The sequence below is a fragment of the Bathycoccus prasinos genome (assembly GCF_002220235.1).
Source record: "Bathycoccus prasinos genomic : Chromosome_15".
Lineage (NCBI taxonomy): Eukaryota > Viridiplantae > Chlorophyta > Mamiellophyceae > Mamiellales > Bathycoccaceae > Bathycoccus > Bathycoccus prasinos.
This window is the reverse complement of record NC_023994.1, coordinates 505,884-519,835: the sequence shown is the minus strand read 5'-3', so window position 1 is coordinate 519,835 and position 13,952 is coordinate 505,884. Positions and strand designations below refer to the sequence as shown.

The 13,952-nt window shown below is 46.2% G+C and overlaps 6 protein-coding genes across 6 annotated transcripts; 3 read left to right on the top strand and 3 right to left on the bottom strand.

Moving 5' to 3' along the window:
• Nucleotides 1-141: 141 nt before the first annotated feature.
• Nucleotides 142-910, bottom strand: Bathy15g02740 (predicted protein; the record flags this gene model as incomplete). Its single annotated transcript, XM_007508873.1, has 2 exons — nucleotides 142-174; nucleotides 206-910. 2 exons carry the CDS (start codon nucleotides 908-910, stop codon nucleotides 142-144), a joined length of 738 nt encoding a protein of 245 aa, XP_007508935.1.
• Nucleotides 911-1,090: 180 nt separating this feature from the next.
• On the top strand, nucleotides 1,091-2,092 carry Bathy15g02730 (predicted protein; the record flags this gene model as incomplete). Its single annotated transcript, XM_007508791.1, has 1 exon — nucleotides 1,091-2,092. The coding sequence occupies one exon, from the start codon at nucleotides 1,091-1,093 to the stop codon at nucleotides 2,090-2,092; it is 1,002 nt and encodes a 333-aa protein (XP_007508853.1).
• A 271-nt stretch (nucleotides 2,093-2,363) lies between these two features.
• On the top strand, nucleotides 2,364-4,796 carry Bathy15g02720 (predicted protein; the record flags this gene model as incomplete). The annotated part of the gene is made up of 1 exon (XM_007508896.1): nucleotides 2,364-4,796. One exon carries the CDS (start codon nucleotides 2,364-2,366, stop codon nucleotides 4,794-4,796), a length of 2,433 nt encoding a protein of 810 aa, XP_007508958.1.
• Nucleotides 4,797-4,902: 106 nt separating this feature from the next.
• On the bottom strand, nucleotides 4,903-7,224 carry Bathy15g02710 (predicted protein; the record flags this gene model as incomplete). The annotated part of the gene is made up of 1 exon (XM_007508700.1): nucleotides 4,903-7,224. The coding sequence occupies one exon, from the start codon at nucleotides 7,222-7,224 to the stop codon at nucleotides 4,903-4,905; it is 2,322 nt and encodes a 773-aa protein (XP_007508762.1).
• A 130-nt stretch (nucleotides 7,225-7,354) lies between these two features.
• On the top strand, nucleotides 7,355-8,467 carry Bathy15g02700 (unknown protein; the record flags this gene model as incomplete). The annotated part of the gene is made up of 1 exon (XM_007508885.1): nucleotides 7,355-8,467. The coding sequence occupies one exon, from the start codon at nucleotides 7,355-7,357 to the stop codon at nucleotides 8,465-8,467; it is 1,113 nt and encodes a 370-aa protein (XP_007508947.1).
• Nucleotides 8,468-8,551: 84 nt separating this feature from the next.
• Nucleotides 8,552-13,822, bottom strand: Bathy15g02690 (calcium channel, voltage-dependent, T type, alpha 1G subunit; the record flags this gene model as incomplete). Its single annotated transcript, XM_007508872.1, has 1 exon — nucleotides 8,552-13,822. The coding sequence occupies one exon, from the start codon at nucleotides 13,820-13,822 to the stop codon at nucleotides 8,552-8,554; it is 5,271 nt and encodes a 1,756-aa protein (XP_007508934.1).
• Nucleotides 13,823-13,952: the final 130 nt, after the last annotated feature.

Genomic DNA, 13,952 nt, shown 5'->3' with positions numbered 1-13,952 from the left:
CCGTCAAATTTTACCCAAGTGACCAGCTTAGACCTGCTGCGGACGACGCGGCGTATTGTAACGCGAAGAACGATATTGAAGCAAGCGTAAATCCCCAGGAAGGCTCCCATCCACCCGCAGGTTTTGCGGGAGATTTTGCTATCAAAGCTTTCGTTCGTATTGGCTGTAAGTTACCTTCAATTTCCTTGATGCGTCGAGCTTTCACGCCATTTCTAAGAAATATCGAATCCAGCGTCGTCGTCCCTAAGCCCATAATTATGCCAGCTACGCCAAAAAGTGGTCCTACCCACCAATCCGTTTCGATCGTTCCAGACTCGCCGACGAAGAAGAATCCAATAGGACCCGAGAATACGCTAATAAACTGCTCGGACAGCGGATTGTGAAGAATGGGAGCTAGGATGATGTTCATATCTAAATACACCGGATGCGCGTAGTGCAAGACGTCAAAGCGAGAGTGTTGATGATCGAGTAAAGGACCGAGTACGAAAGAAGCAGCAAACATGACCAATGCTTCGTTCGCCAGTGCCGTCGCTTCGCTGGTTTTTTCATTCTCTAACCACTCCCCACTCAATAATTTCGTTTTTGGTTCATCCTCGTCGTCCTCGTCTTCGTCGGTTTTGTTTTTCGCTCTTCCTTCCTCCTCCTCCTCATCGTCCAAAGTGATTTTGTTGTAACTTTCCGTCCACTCTCGCGGTTGCTCCTCTGATAATCTTTGCAACTCAGACAGCGGCGAGATGTCCTTCCCCTTCTTTCCTGTCCTTCCATCTCTGTTGTTTCCTCTCTTTCCGTCTCCATCATCATCGTTCTCATTCGTCGTCGCTCTCATTATTGTTGAATTTTGTCCTCTTCGTCTTTGCGCTTTTGTTGCAACGCGCGATGTGGATGCGCTCAACGAGGAGAGCGCACGCATGATGATGACGATGATGATGACTTGTGAGGAAGAGAAACAGAGCTCTTTTCGAAAAGTGACGAACTAGAGCTCTTCAAATTGTTCTCAAATTTTATACACCCCCAAAGAACATACACGTATGAACAAAACATAACACCATCGATAACAACAAGAAGAAGAAGACGAAGAAGAAGAAGAAGAATGGACTTCACGACAAAGTTGAAGTACGGTTTGAACCCCGCCGCGAAAGCTTCTTCTTCGAAAAACAAAAAGAAGCCGAAGCTTGTAAATCTTTTCGCGAACGATGAAAGCAGCGACGAAGAAAACGACGACAACAGAAACGGCACGATGAGCGAAGCAGAGAGAGCGAAAAAACGACACAACGAGGAGATTAAACGACAGCAAGAAGCCGCACAAGCAAAGGGAGACGCCGAAGCTAAGGAAATCTACGAGAAGGCTTTGAAAGAAGACCCGAACGTGTTCGCATACGACGATGCATTAACTGATATTAAAAAAGGAAGAGAAGCTACTTTGCGAGAAAAAGACGGGGAAAAAATCGAACGGAAATCGAGGTACATCGCTCAACTGAAAGAAGCGGCTGATTTCAGGAAGCGTGAACAGGATGTTACTTACGAGAGACGATTGATGAAAGAACGCGAGAAGGAGGACGAGCTGTACGGAGACAAAGAAAAGTTCATAACGTCCGCGTACAGGAAGAAGTTGGAGGAAGACGAAAAGTGGAAGAAAGAAGAGCTCGAGCGCGAACAGAGAGAAAAGGAACGAGAGGTACAAGGGAAATCCGATATGACGTCGTTCTATGCGAACTTAATGAATAGAAACGTAGCAACTGGGGGTGATACCGCGACGCACTCCAGGAAAGCACCCGAGCCTAAACTCGTTCATTCGCCAGCAGTTGTTGCGCAAAACGAGAAGAAGGAAGAAGAAAAGGCGAAAGCGATAGAAACGATCGATCAAAAGACAAAAGTCTCCCGCGGCGATGAGAATAAACTTCCAGCGAATACGATAGAAAGAACCACAGGTGACGACAAGAGACTAGTAGAAGAAAAGAGTAAAGATAACGTGCAAAAAGAAGCGGCTGTCAGAGAGCAAGTTGCGGCTCAAAAGCAAGTAGATAGGGAGGAGAAGGCTAAGAGTGCTCGTGAGCGATATCTTGCGAGAAAACGAAAAGATCTTGATAGTTAATAGCGGTTAGTCTCATGAGTGTTGTGTATAACACATGCATTGTACGGTACCGAACGCCGCGGTAAGGCGTGTGTAGCCCAACCTTTAAGAACGAAATACGATAAAGCGCGCAAAAATATTTTCATTTAATCCCCTAAATTTGTGTGACTTTTTGTGACTTTCAAATCCGCATTTTAAAAAAACGCCTGCTTTTTTTATATTCTATCTAAGCGGCGCGAATGAAGACTTAAAGATAGAATATCGTCTGCTCGCGTTGCCAAATATGAGGAGAATGTCGATGGTGCTGCTAACTTGTTGGCCTCGATGCGCGCGTTTCATCCTTTTTTCACTCTTTCTTTTAGGTGAACGAGTTGCAAGTTTCTCCTACAACGGTGACGTTTTCGTTTCCTCCACGAGACGGAGCGGTTTTCGAATGATCCTATACGGAGCTAATGATTATATGAATGAAACTGAAAGTACGGATAACAGAGACGCGATTGCGAGTAACGTTACGCACATCAGTGGGAAACTTTCGCTGACTGGCACGTTTGATTCGAGTGAACGAAGTTCTATTTTTCACAAACTTAGGAGTGTTGGGAGCTTGACCGTATTCGATAACTACGAAAATACAGGCGATATCCTTTCTTCTTTGATGTACGTCAAAGGAAACTTGACGATTACGAACAGCGATGTATTATCATCGCGAGACGATTTCTTACCAAACTTGCGAATCATTCGCGGATCGTTCGTCTATATTGATACGTCATCTTCCTCGACGTTCTCCCTGAGGAGAAGCATGCGAAACGCGGCGGCGAATCTTGAAAAAGTTGGTCAAAACTTCGAACTCCACGTCTCAGGAGTGCATCAAAGAGTTGAATCGACAGCGTTTCCGTCCCTTGAATCTGTTGGTGGGTCGTTCATAATCAGCGCTTCGAAAAGTTTAGAAGTTCTTGAGATTGGATGTTTCAGAAACCTTTGGCACGTCGGGAAAGACTTCGTAATATCGAGCGAAAGCATAAGGCGTATATCCAACTTCATGTCTTTGCAAGTCGTAGAGGGTAGATTGGACTTAAACGCGACGAAAAATTTACGTTCACTCGATGGATTACAGAATTTGAGACGCGTTGTCTCGGGCGATATTGCTTTGGGAAGCTCTGCGGTAAAAAACGGGGAGCAGTTTGGAAAATGTGGATTTATAATGCTCGACGAAGATAAATTCAGGGAGTCGAACAAAACTGCATACCTCATTCAACACGCTTGCTTTTACGATGCCTATAAATGGTGTCAATCTATGCTACTTCCCAACGCGTACCGATGCGTAAACTCTATCGCGACAAAAATAACCACAAACAGAAACTTGCGGAAGTTTTCTCGTATTCTCGAATCAAGCGGTGAAGTCTTGAGACTACAAGCGTTACAGAAACCAATCACGGTGTTTGCGCCCATCGACGCAGCATTTTTATTTCTCCGATCTACCCTGAGAGAACGAAACGGACGTAATAGCTCGGAGTACGATGAGCATTCATTTTCGGCTACGCAAGCGACATTAAGAAATGTCGCCCGAGCGCATTTGTATTCGTCCTCGATTGATCTCTCAATGCTAATGAATGAAGTGAAGTTAATCTCCGAACTTGGTGAAATGGAAGCGCTCGAAATATTGCTTTCGCAAAATGGAGAAATCAATACATATCCACATCCAGGCGCACACGCTTTAGCAGTCCGGAGACAAGCTCCTTTATTTCGATCAGTCTCGCCAATCGATAAAAGCGTCTGCGAGTCGTTTTCATTTCACAGCGTTTCGACAACAAATGCGTTATATTCAAAGTACTGCAAAGATACGACATTATCTGCGCGCGCTATGCTGCGACCAATCGATATTGTTCCTTATAATGAGGAAAACGAAGCCGTTAGCACGAACGCATCTTCTTCGTCAGCATCAACTATGGAAAATATGGACACGACGTCTTCCACCTGCTTAAACAGGTGTGGTACTTGCGATAACATTGAACTGAAAACGTGTTGTTGCGACGAAGCGTGCGTTCAAAATGGTGATTGTTGCGGTGACTTTTCCTATTTTTGTTCAATACAATACTTTTTATCGAGGGAAGAGCGAGTTAATAACGTTGTGCAACGAAGCAGTGCCTTTACGACGAACCGAAACTTTGCGTCTGGTGAAACAGAACGCGCGGCTCTAATAATCAAATCGAACGTCGCGCAATCGCACAACGGGGCGAAGTTGATTCTTATCGATCGCGTCTTACATCCAATCGAACGTTATCACAGTTCTCAACTGTTATTGTACGAAGTTAAGCAGAGCGAAGCGAACGAAGACTTTGACGGCGACTATTTTCCAGATGTGAGCTCTCCGTCTCCGCCTCCGCCTCCTCCCAGGCCACCTCCAGCTCCGCGGCGCGTCACCGAATTCAGTTGGCTATATCAAACGAGACCGCCACCACCGTCAACTTCTGTCGATTTAAAGAGTCCTCCGCCACCTGAATCGCCTCCGTCATCCGCTCCTACAACAACAATACCACCGCCACCACTTACGTTTTCTTCTTCGCCTCCGTCGCCGCCACAGAACACGCACATCGGTAGTTGCCAAGTACAGCTTCCAAACATCTGCGGTTTGTGTGATTACACAGATGAATCAAATGTGTGCTGCTGTGATTCAATGTGTGTATCTACGGGAGATTGCTGTGGAGATTACACAAACTTATGTCTATAGAAAATGAAAATATTTTGTTTTTCAAAAAGGCAAAGGGTACAACACTACAGATTACTAACTACTACGGGCATGGTAATGATAAATCTACTAAAAACGATTCAAAACGTTAATGCGCATCGTCCTCTGATGCGCTGATATCTGATTCGCCTAGCATCGCACGCGCAGCCTTAATTAAACTCACCGGGCGTTCCGTTTTCATGGCATAAATTGGAATACCTCTCGATCTTGCCGCGTGCCGTAACCACTTCGCACTCTTTACGCGAGTTTTTACGCCCAAAATTGCATCTGCATCCTCCAAACGACTCACCAGATGAATTAAAGTTTCGAATCCGAGCTCTAAGAAAACCTTTCTAACTTCACTTTCGTTCAATTCAAACGGAAAGACGCACAGAACCGCCTCTTCGTCGCTGTTTCCGTTTGAATAGTCGTCGTCGTCGTCGTCTTCGTCATCCTCGTCGTCCTCATCTTCATCGTTGTTTTCCATACTTTCTTTTACGGAACGATCCCCACTGAGACGTCGATTCATCATAACATCTGCTGCCTCTGATGCGGATGATTTACGTTCTCGAAGAAGTGCTGCGTTGGCGATTTCTTGCGCCACATATCCAGCTGAAGTCAACGGTGGAGGTGCCGACGGCCGAGGCGCTTTCCGTCGCAATCCAGAGTCTCTTTCATCTGCACCCAAGTACCCAGACGACCCGTACGCTTCACTAACATTCGGGGGCGTGTTAAATTGTTTCGTGACAGCCGCTTCGGTCGCAAGAGAGGATCGATTACCGTACGACGAAGAAGTGGAAGTTGACGCCGAACCCGGACGGGATCGATATTGCATCGCGCCGACACCAAATTTGGGAGCAGATGCTCCTGGCCCGCTATTTGATGCATACGATCGAGAGTTTTCGCGAAACTCGGGAACTTGTACGACTATACCGTCCTCTCGAAGCGCTCGCAATTCGGTAAACGGAGCTTGCCCGGCTAAAAGTGCATCTACGGACGACGCCACGTCCGTATGCACCCTCCAGAGTCCGATGTCGAGCATCTCTACGGCAATGCTGAAGGTTGGCGGACCTTCTCGCTCCAAAATTGTTTTCTGCCCGCGTCTTCTTCGCGCTTCGTCGTCGCCAAGCGTGACGGATTGGACCCCGCCAACTAAATCACAAAGAGATGGGTTCTTCAAGACATTTTCTAACGTGTGACCGTGCGCGGTGGCAATCATTTTCACCCCTCGTTCTGATATAGTTCGCGCAGCCATTGCTTCCTCCTCCGTACCAATCTCGTCAACAATAACGACTTGCGGCGTGTGGTTCTCCACTGCTTCTATTAACACTGCGTGTTGGAGTTTCGGATCCGCTACTTGCATGCGCCTGGAGTTTCCTACGCCAGGATGCGCCACGTCGCCGTCGCCGCCGATTTCATTCGAAGTGTCCACGATGACAACTCTTTGATTAAAATCCGCCGATAACAACCTGGACATTTCGCGAATAGCCGTCGTTTTGCCCACACCGGGTGGACCTAGTAATAGTACCGAGCTCGATTCTTCTGAGCTCACTAAGTCTTTACATAATTCAGCCGCGCCTTTGACCGCTCGTCCAACTCGACACGTCAAACCAATCACGGTTCCTCTTCTGTTTCTAATCATCGAGATACGGTGTAAAGTACCATCAATTCCCGCTCGGTTATCTCCGCCAACTTCACCGAGTAAGCGCACGGCTTCGTCGATGTCATCCATGGTAATTTTCGAGCTTTCTGCGTCCCAGACATCGAATTTCTTCAGGCTCTCTTTCGAATACAACGGCTCCGCAGGGCCTTCCGGGAATCTCGCCAAGGGCACTCTCCCGACGTCCATGACGACTTCGATGAGTTCAAGTTTTCTTTCGTGTTTATGCAATTGCTCGCGAATTCTCGATGGTAACACCCGCAAAAGCATGTTCAATTCGTTTTCGTCCGTTACCAAGGCGAGATTTTTCTTCAACCCTCCGCCGCCGCTCCCGCTCTCTGGGCTTGTTGTTTTTTTATCCTCGTGCTCTTTTTCAGTTTTTGTTTCCATCATCATCGTGAGACTCGCTTTCATTTCTTCGGGTGTTTTCGGCATCTGCCTCCTTTCCCGCGCTTGCAAATCGGCCTCATCGAACGAATCAGACATCAAGAGCTCTTCCGTGCCTTTCACTTCACCTTCTTGTTCCTCTTCTTCCTCCTCTTCCGCTCTCTTCACTCCTTCATCGATGCTACTGTTACCGCTACCTCTCTGAGCACTGCTTAAACGACTAGGACGACATTGTTGTCGTCGTCGACAGTTTTGGATAATCACCTTTAGTGCGTGTTTCTGTTGTTCGCTCGCGCGAAAAGAATGACAATAAGAAGAAGAAGAAGAAGAAGAAGATACAAACGATGAGGATAGGTTTGACGACGCCGATGAAAAGAACGTCATGATATGTTGTTGTTGTTGTTGTTGTTGTGTGCGCTCGAGCGTGTTATATTCTCTTCTTAAAAATTTGTGCCGAAAGAATTTGATTTTTCCTCGAAAACTCATTTATTCAATTCTCGACAAAACAAAGAAGATGACGATGACTGTCGCCAACGGCGGCGAGGAAAAGCAGGAACACGAGGTCAAGAAAGAACCCGAGGAGAAAGACCAAGCGATGATGCAGGTGGACCCTCCTCCTCCTGCGGCACCGGCTCCCGCAGTAGAAGTTGCAAATGCAACGCCTCCACTCGCTCCTCCTGTACCCCAACAACAACAACAACAACAACAACAACTCCCTCAAAGAAAGATGATTCCAAACCCACAGGACGTGAATAAAGCGGCGTCTATTGCCTCGGAAAGAGCTCTGATAGACGCCAAGAAAGCCATCTCTGTGCGTTTAAAGTTTAAAAGCAAAGAAGGAGGAAAAGGAGATAAAAAGAAAGACGATTTCTTTCGGACGGCCAAGGACGTGCTCGAAACGTTGATGCCGTTTCACGCGTTCGCCGACCAGAGAGGTTTGTTTCAGTTTGACCCTTCTTTTCCTTCTTCTTTGATGGTCGACGACGACGAAGACAATAAAAACAAGAACGCGAGGAGGAAGAAGTTGCGACTGTTGCGCGAGGCTGTCGGGATGTTAATAGCCGAGAAGGAAGGATTCAGCACAAAAGAAGAGGAAGAAAAAGAAAAAGAGGAAGACAAAAAGGAAGAAGGAGAGGAGAGGAAAGCGAGTGAGAACAACGAAAACGAACAGAAAGTAAAGAGAAGACGACTGAATGAAGCTTACGCTTTGCTCACGGAAGAGAACGTTTTACGTAGCGGGTTTGCGTTTCGTATGAATAGAGTTGATGACGGTTTGCTTAAAGAGCTTCGAACACTACACAAAGGACTCGAAGTGTGCGAACAAAGTTGCGCGCGGTTGCAAAGACACTCAGACGAAGATTCAACGTCGGCGAACGTTTTATCCAAAGCCGAAGAGTTCTTAATAGAACGTCTCGTATCCGAGGAAACTCGAATTGTTCTCGATGCTAAATCGAGCGAGCTCCGTAAAATAGCTCAAGAAGAGCGGCAAAAGATGGCCGATGTGCGCAAAGCCGAAACGGCATTTGCGCTCGCATCAAAAGCTGCCGCTGCTGCGCAGCAACAACAACAAATACAATTGCGCTTTCAACAACAACAACAACAAATACAACAACAGCAAACGAATTAGTAGCTAGAAACTTTTCGATTTTAGTAATATAAGCGCATATAGTAAAAAAATAAATTAAATGGAGTTGGGACTAATAATAATGAGTTATGAAGCCGCTGCTTTCTTCTTTCGCGCCTTCCATTCCGCGTAGCTTTCGTTCGCTTTTGGCGTTTCCGCACTTTCGCGCAACGTGAACTGTCGAGAAAAAGATGGCGACGAAACATAAACCTTCGTTTTGCTGTTATCTGTGGATGAAGGCACCGAAGAAGCAAGATTTCCCAACGTCGACGACGTGTTGTTGTTCTCCTCCTGGTTCATAGATCGTTGTTGCAAGAAGCTCGAGCCACCTTCTTTCAGGCCTTTAACATAGAGCTCTTGTTTTGATTTTATCTTTTGAGAAAACATTCGTAAAATTTGCCTTAAGCGCACCGAAGCTATGATGACTTGAATTGGCCCTCCTTCGTACGGTTCGTCGTTTTCATCTCTTTTCCCGTCTCCTTCGCCTTCGTTGTCGTCATCGTCGTCATCATCTTCATCAATTTCCTCGCCGTGAGCAAACGTAAAACGCTCTAGTAGAATAGCCACGAATAAGTTTCCAAAAAGGAATATCGATAGAACGACGTAGATCACGAAGAAGAACGCACTGGCAATATCCGGGGAACATTTTGGCTCAGAACCCGGCTCCGGTGCATCAACCGAGAAGCAGTCTTCCTTCACGTACAAGTCGTTAAAGAAACCTTGCCAATTCCCTGAAAACGCGATGAAGAGCGCCGTAAACGCGCGCTGAAAGTTGCTAAAATTCGAGTACTCGCCAATGGATTTTAATTTGGTAACATCGAAAGGACCGGTATCGTTTCCAAACAAAGATACGCCAAGGCACGAGAATATGAAAATTACCAACAACGATAACGCGGAGACGTTAATCACTCCGGGTATGGCAGAGACTGCGGTAAGCACAAGCGTTCTCAAACCTTTGAAAACCTGTATTACTTTCAAAAGCCTGAAGAAACGAACCATTCGAATAATATTTGACGGGAGAATACCCGGTAAAATAGCGCCAAGCCCACCGCTCCACGCGACGACAAAGTCAATCTTATTCCACATGGACTCCCAATACAAGTACCATCCCATACCAGTGATGAGAAAAAGAGATTCCAAGCAATACCAAACAGTAAATATATACCCAGCGTACGATTGGAAATCCATCTCAGCTTGGCTTCCGTTCGCGCGATATGCAATCAACACAAACATATTCAGCACGATCATGGTGATTGAAAGTTTATCGAACCAATCCGTTGCGATAATTGAGTGAACTTTCTTGCGCATCGGGTTCTTCGGAACAATTTTTCGCCAGCGATTCGTGTGCACGCGATTTGCAATCAACATGGCTTGTTGCCACTCTCGCTGCTTCTCTGTCGTTAAAGTGACGCCGGCGCTCGCCAAGGTTGTAAAATTATCAACTAATGCACTCACAAAAAGGTTCGCCCACAACATCATGGCAAATAGGATTGAAAAGACGAAAAATGCAGCGGCACCTTTGTTCGCGTCTCGTTCTGGTGCCGTATCGTCACCGGTAGAATCCATGGCTACGTACATGATATCTTGCCAATTATCGCCGGTGGAAATGATGAATATTGTGATAATAGCTTGGCCGATGTTATCGAAATTGAAGCGGTTAGCTCGCCACACGCCACCCTGTTCGAGACACGCTGCTTTGTCTAAGTTACTCTTATCAGTGAGCGGGTCGCGTGTATCCTCGCCGCCAGCTAACGTGCACGAAGCCATTTGTCCGAGAAATAGTTCCATACCTGTGATGCCTAAAACAATCATCATCCCAAAGCCAATTATGCACACGTATTTAATGGCAGGAAGAGATTGCAGGATCACGGTGATGACCAATTTCAAACCCGGGAGCCTTTGAATCGTTCTCAACGGTCTCAATACGCGCAAAATACGAAGCGTTTTGACAGGAATCGCGTCTCCGACCGCGTACGTGACTAAAGATGAAAGCACGACGAAGCAATCGAGGCGGTTGAAGCCTGTCTTTAAATACGCACCGGGACCTTTCCAGATGCCATATCCAATCATTTTTAACACCATTTCCAAGGTGAAAACAGCGTTAAAAATGATATCAATCAAGTTGTAAGCGTCGTCAACTTTCGTGCCTGCAACAGGCCATCTTTGCGTGTTCGTCGCCATCATCGCCGAAGAGGCAATAATCAAGAGTAAAATGAGCGTATCAAACCAGAAATTCGTAGCAATTTTCAGGCATCTCCATCGAAAAGAACCCCAGCCCGTGACTGGATCAATTGCAAGATATTTACGTATTTGTTGACAGTTATCTTCGCAAACATCGCGCATTTGCGGGCTCATCAATCTTTCCGGCGCGCGCATAAAGATTGGTTTTACAAAATCCGGATTCATCTTTTCCTGATCAAACTTAACCCAAATATCGTCTGAATCCATCACGTTACAACGCAAGGACATAGCGCGCGGTATCGTTCTTACATTTTCGAGTTTTTCGCTCAAGTGCTCACGTGCGATTTTCAGTTCTTCCTTCGCTTGCTTTACTCTTCTTTCGCGATAACACGTTAATCGTTTTCGGGCGCGCACCACGTGACCTGGTCTCAAAGACTCTTGGATTTTCAGACTCTCCTCGGTATGGTGCGCGAATCCGATCGAGACGAGCCATTGTCGGACAACGGCAACTTCTTGGACCGAACGCTGTACTCTTGATTCGTTATCGTCTCGACCAAAATCTGCAGCTGACAATTTTTCTTTCTTCGCCTTGGCTCTTCTCTTCGCAGCGTAATAATGCTCCCCGTTTTCATCGTCGTCGGTGGAATTTTCTTCTTCGACAAACGTCTTCCCGAGCGTGGACTGGGAAGTCGCGCGCTTTCGAATTTCTTCGATGACACTTGTCGCGCCTTCCTTATGAAATTCACCTTCTTCTATTAAAAACGTCTCCGACGCGATCGCGTCAATCAGAATACCGAGAATCAACGCCAAGACGGCGGTGGTGATGAAACACCAGATTATCATATAAATGCCGGCGGCGATATTCGTTACTTTCATAGAGCTCCAAGCTACTTCAAATGTATTCTCACCAGTTGACACTGCAAATAAGGTTATCAAAGCTGATCCAAAGTTTTTAAAACTCAAGCGCTCTTCGTCGAAACTTTCTCTCGCCGCGAACAGTTGCACTCCGAGAATCGCGAAAATTGCCAAGAACATGAGCCACACGAGTAAAAACACCCACATGTTTTGCGTCGCCGAAATCGCAGAGTTTGCGATTTTCGAAAACTCCGCGTTATTTCGCACGATTTTGAGCGTTCTTAAAATACGAAACACGCGGAATACTCTGAGAAAAGATAAATCGACTGGTGTACCGCCTTCTTCATCGCCTCCTGAATTTGACATCCCGTAGGTCAACGAGAAATCGATGATGCTCACGAGCACTACAAACCCATCCAATTTGTTCCAGTTATTCTTCCAGTATCGCACTACTCCTAATCCAATGTGTTTGAGTACGAATTCAAAGAGAAAGATGCCCGAACACGTGAGGTCTATGATCAATTCGACATCCTTGAACGAATCGGTTTTATCCACGTGATTAGCGCACATCAATCCCGTATTCACGAGAATTGTAAACGTGATAAAGTTTTGGAAGATTGGATGATTGGTTATATCTAAAATCATCTGCCTCGGTTTGTGCGCGCACGCGTGTTCTAGTTGAGGGTACGCTTCCTCCGGCTCCAGAGATTTCTCGTGCGCCTCTCGCAACTCTTCCATCTCTTTCTCGTGCGCTTCCGGATCATCGTCTTCTTCGACTTCACCCAACGTAGCGCAAATGACCGCGGTAAATAACTGAAACACGAAGAACCCACCTAGAACGGCGACGGCGCAAAAGTACGACATGGCGGGAACGTACCCCGCCGTGTTCGCGACTGGCCACGCGAGTTCGTTCCAACCGTCAATTGTAATCACGTGAAGAACGATAAACATCCCGCGAACAAAATTGTCGAAATTCAAGTAATTATCAAACGGTGAAACGCCAGAATCGCAGCAATACACGTTTGATTCGACACCATCGAGCAGAGTTGCGTTTTTTACAAGCGTGTCGACATCACTGTTCAAACATAACTCCTCGTCGCCGGGTACACCGCCATCATCATAGCGCGATATGCTCACACCGTCTACAGTTCCGTAATTTGACACGAGAAATGAACATCTTTCTTTCGGGTCACCTCCTAAATTTGCAACGTCTTCATAGTTGCGTCCGCTCATAATCGTGCCAAAAAGCATGACGCCCATAACCGTGGCTAAAATGACGAACCACAGAAGCAAGAGTACTACGTCTATCATCATCGGTAAGGCTTTTTCTGCGGTATCCATCACCATTCTTCCCGCTTTATACTTACTCAGCGCTTTGAGCGGTTGGAAACATTTCATTAATCTCAACGTCGTGATCCATCCGCCTCCGTCTAAAATGACGTCCAAGATACCGGTGATGACGATGAACAAATCAAACACGTTCCAATACGACCACATGTACGAGTCTGGTCCGTTGAGTAAGAATCCGTACGCTACTATTTTAACGATAGCTTCCAAGCCGAACAAAATTAAGAACGCGTTTCCTAACCAAAACGTGACATCTTTTGGAATGTGTGGCTTCGTTCCGTACATTTCCACCCCTCTATCTGGAGTATCCAACGCGACAATGACGCCGTTCAAAATCACGACGAATAAAATCGCGCGCGAAAAGTATATCGAGTTTGCAACTTTACTGCACATTTTCCGAACCGGATTCGAGGCTTGTAAAAAGCCGAGAGATCGGTCAAAGTTGAGTTTGTTCGACCTGTTGTTATTATATGTATGCATATATATACAAGTGTGTGTAAAGAAGAAGACAATGTGAGTCGAATGGTGAGCTAAGCCATGTAAACACCGAGAACAAACACCGCGTGAACGAAGGTTTTCATTTTTTGGTCCGTTTGTTTGTTTGTTTTTTCGGGAAGAATTGAGAAAAGCGAATTGAACAATGCGCGTGTCTACCGCTGCTGTCTGACGATGAAGAAAGACGATGGGAAGACACTTCGAGCGCGACTGGACGGCGAGACAGAGAGAGCAAAAGAATAAACACGCTACGAAAACGCACACTGTTTCTTTGATGGACGTTTTCTTCTTCTTCTTCTTTCCCGACGACGACGACGGGGACTTGTTGTTGTTGTTTTTCCCTTCCTCATCGGCTTTGAAACCTTCGTTTAAAGTGTATCCTCCTCCCTTTTTATCTTTCGTCGTCTTCTTTCCCTCGTATCGTTCGTCGTCGTAAGAGTACGATCTTTTTTCGTCATCATCACTCGACGATGATGGCATCGTCGATGGCATCTTTTATTATATTAATAACTAACTAAACGCCTGCGAGGATGAAGATGGGCTTTGGGTGTGATGACAGAAGAGTGAGGAAAGAATTTTGATTTTGGGGTTGAGGACTCACATGAAAATT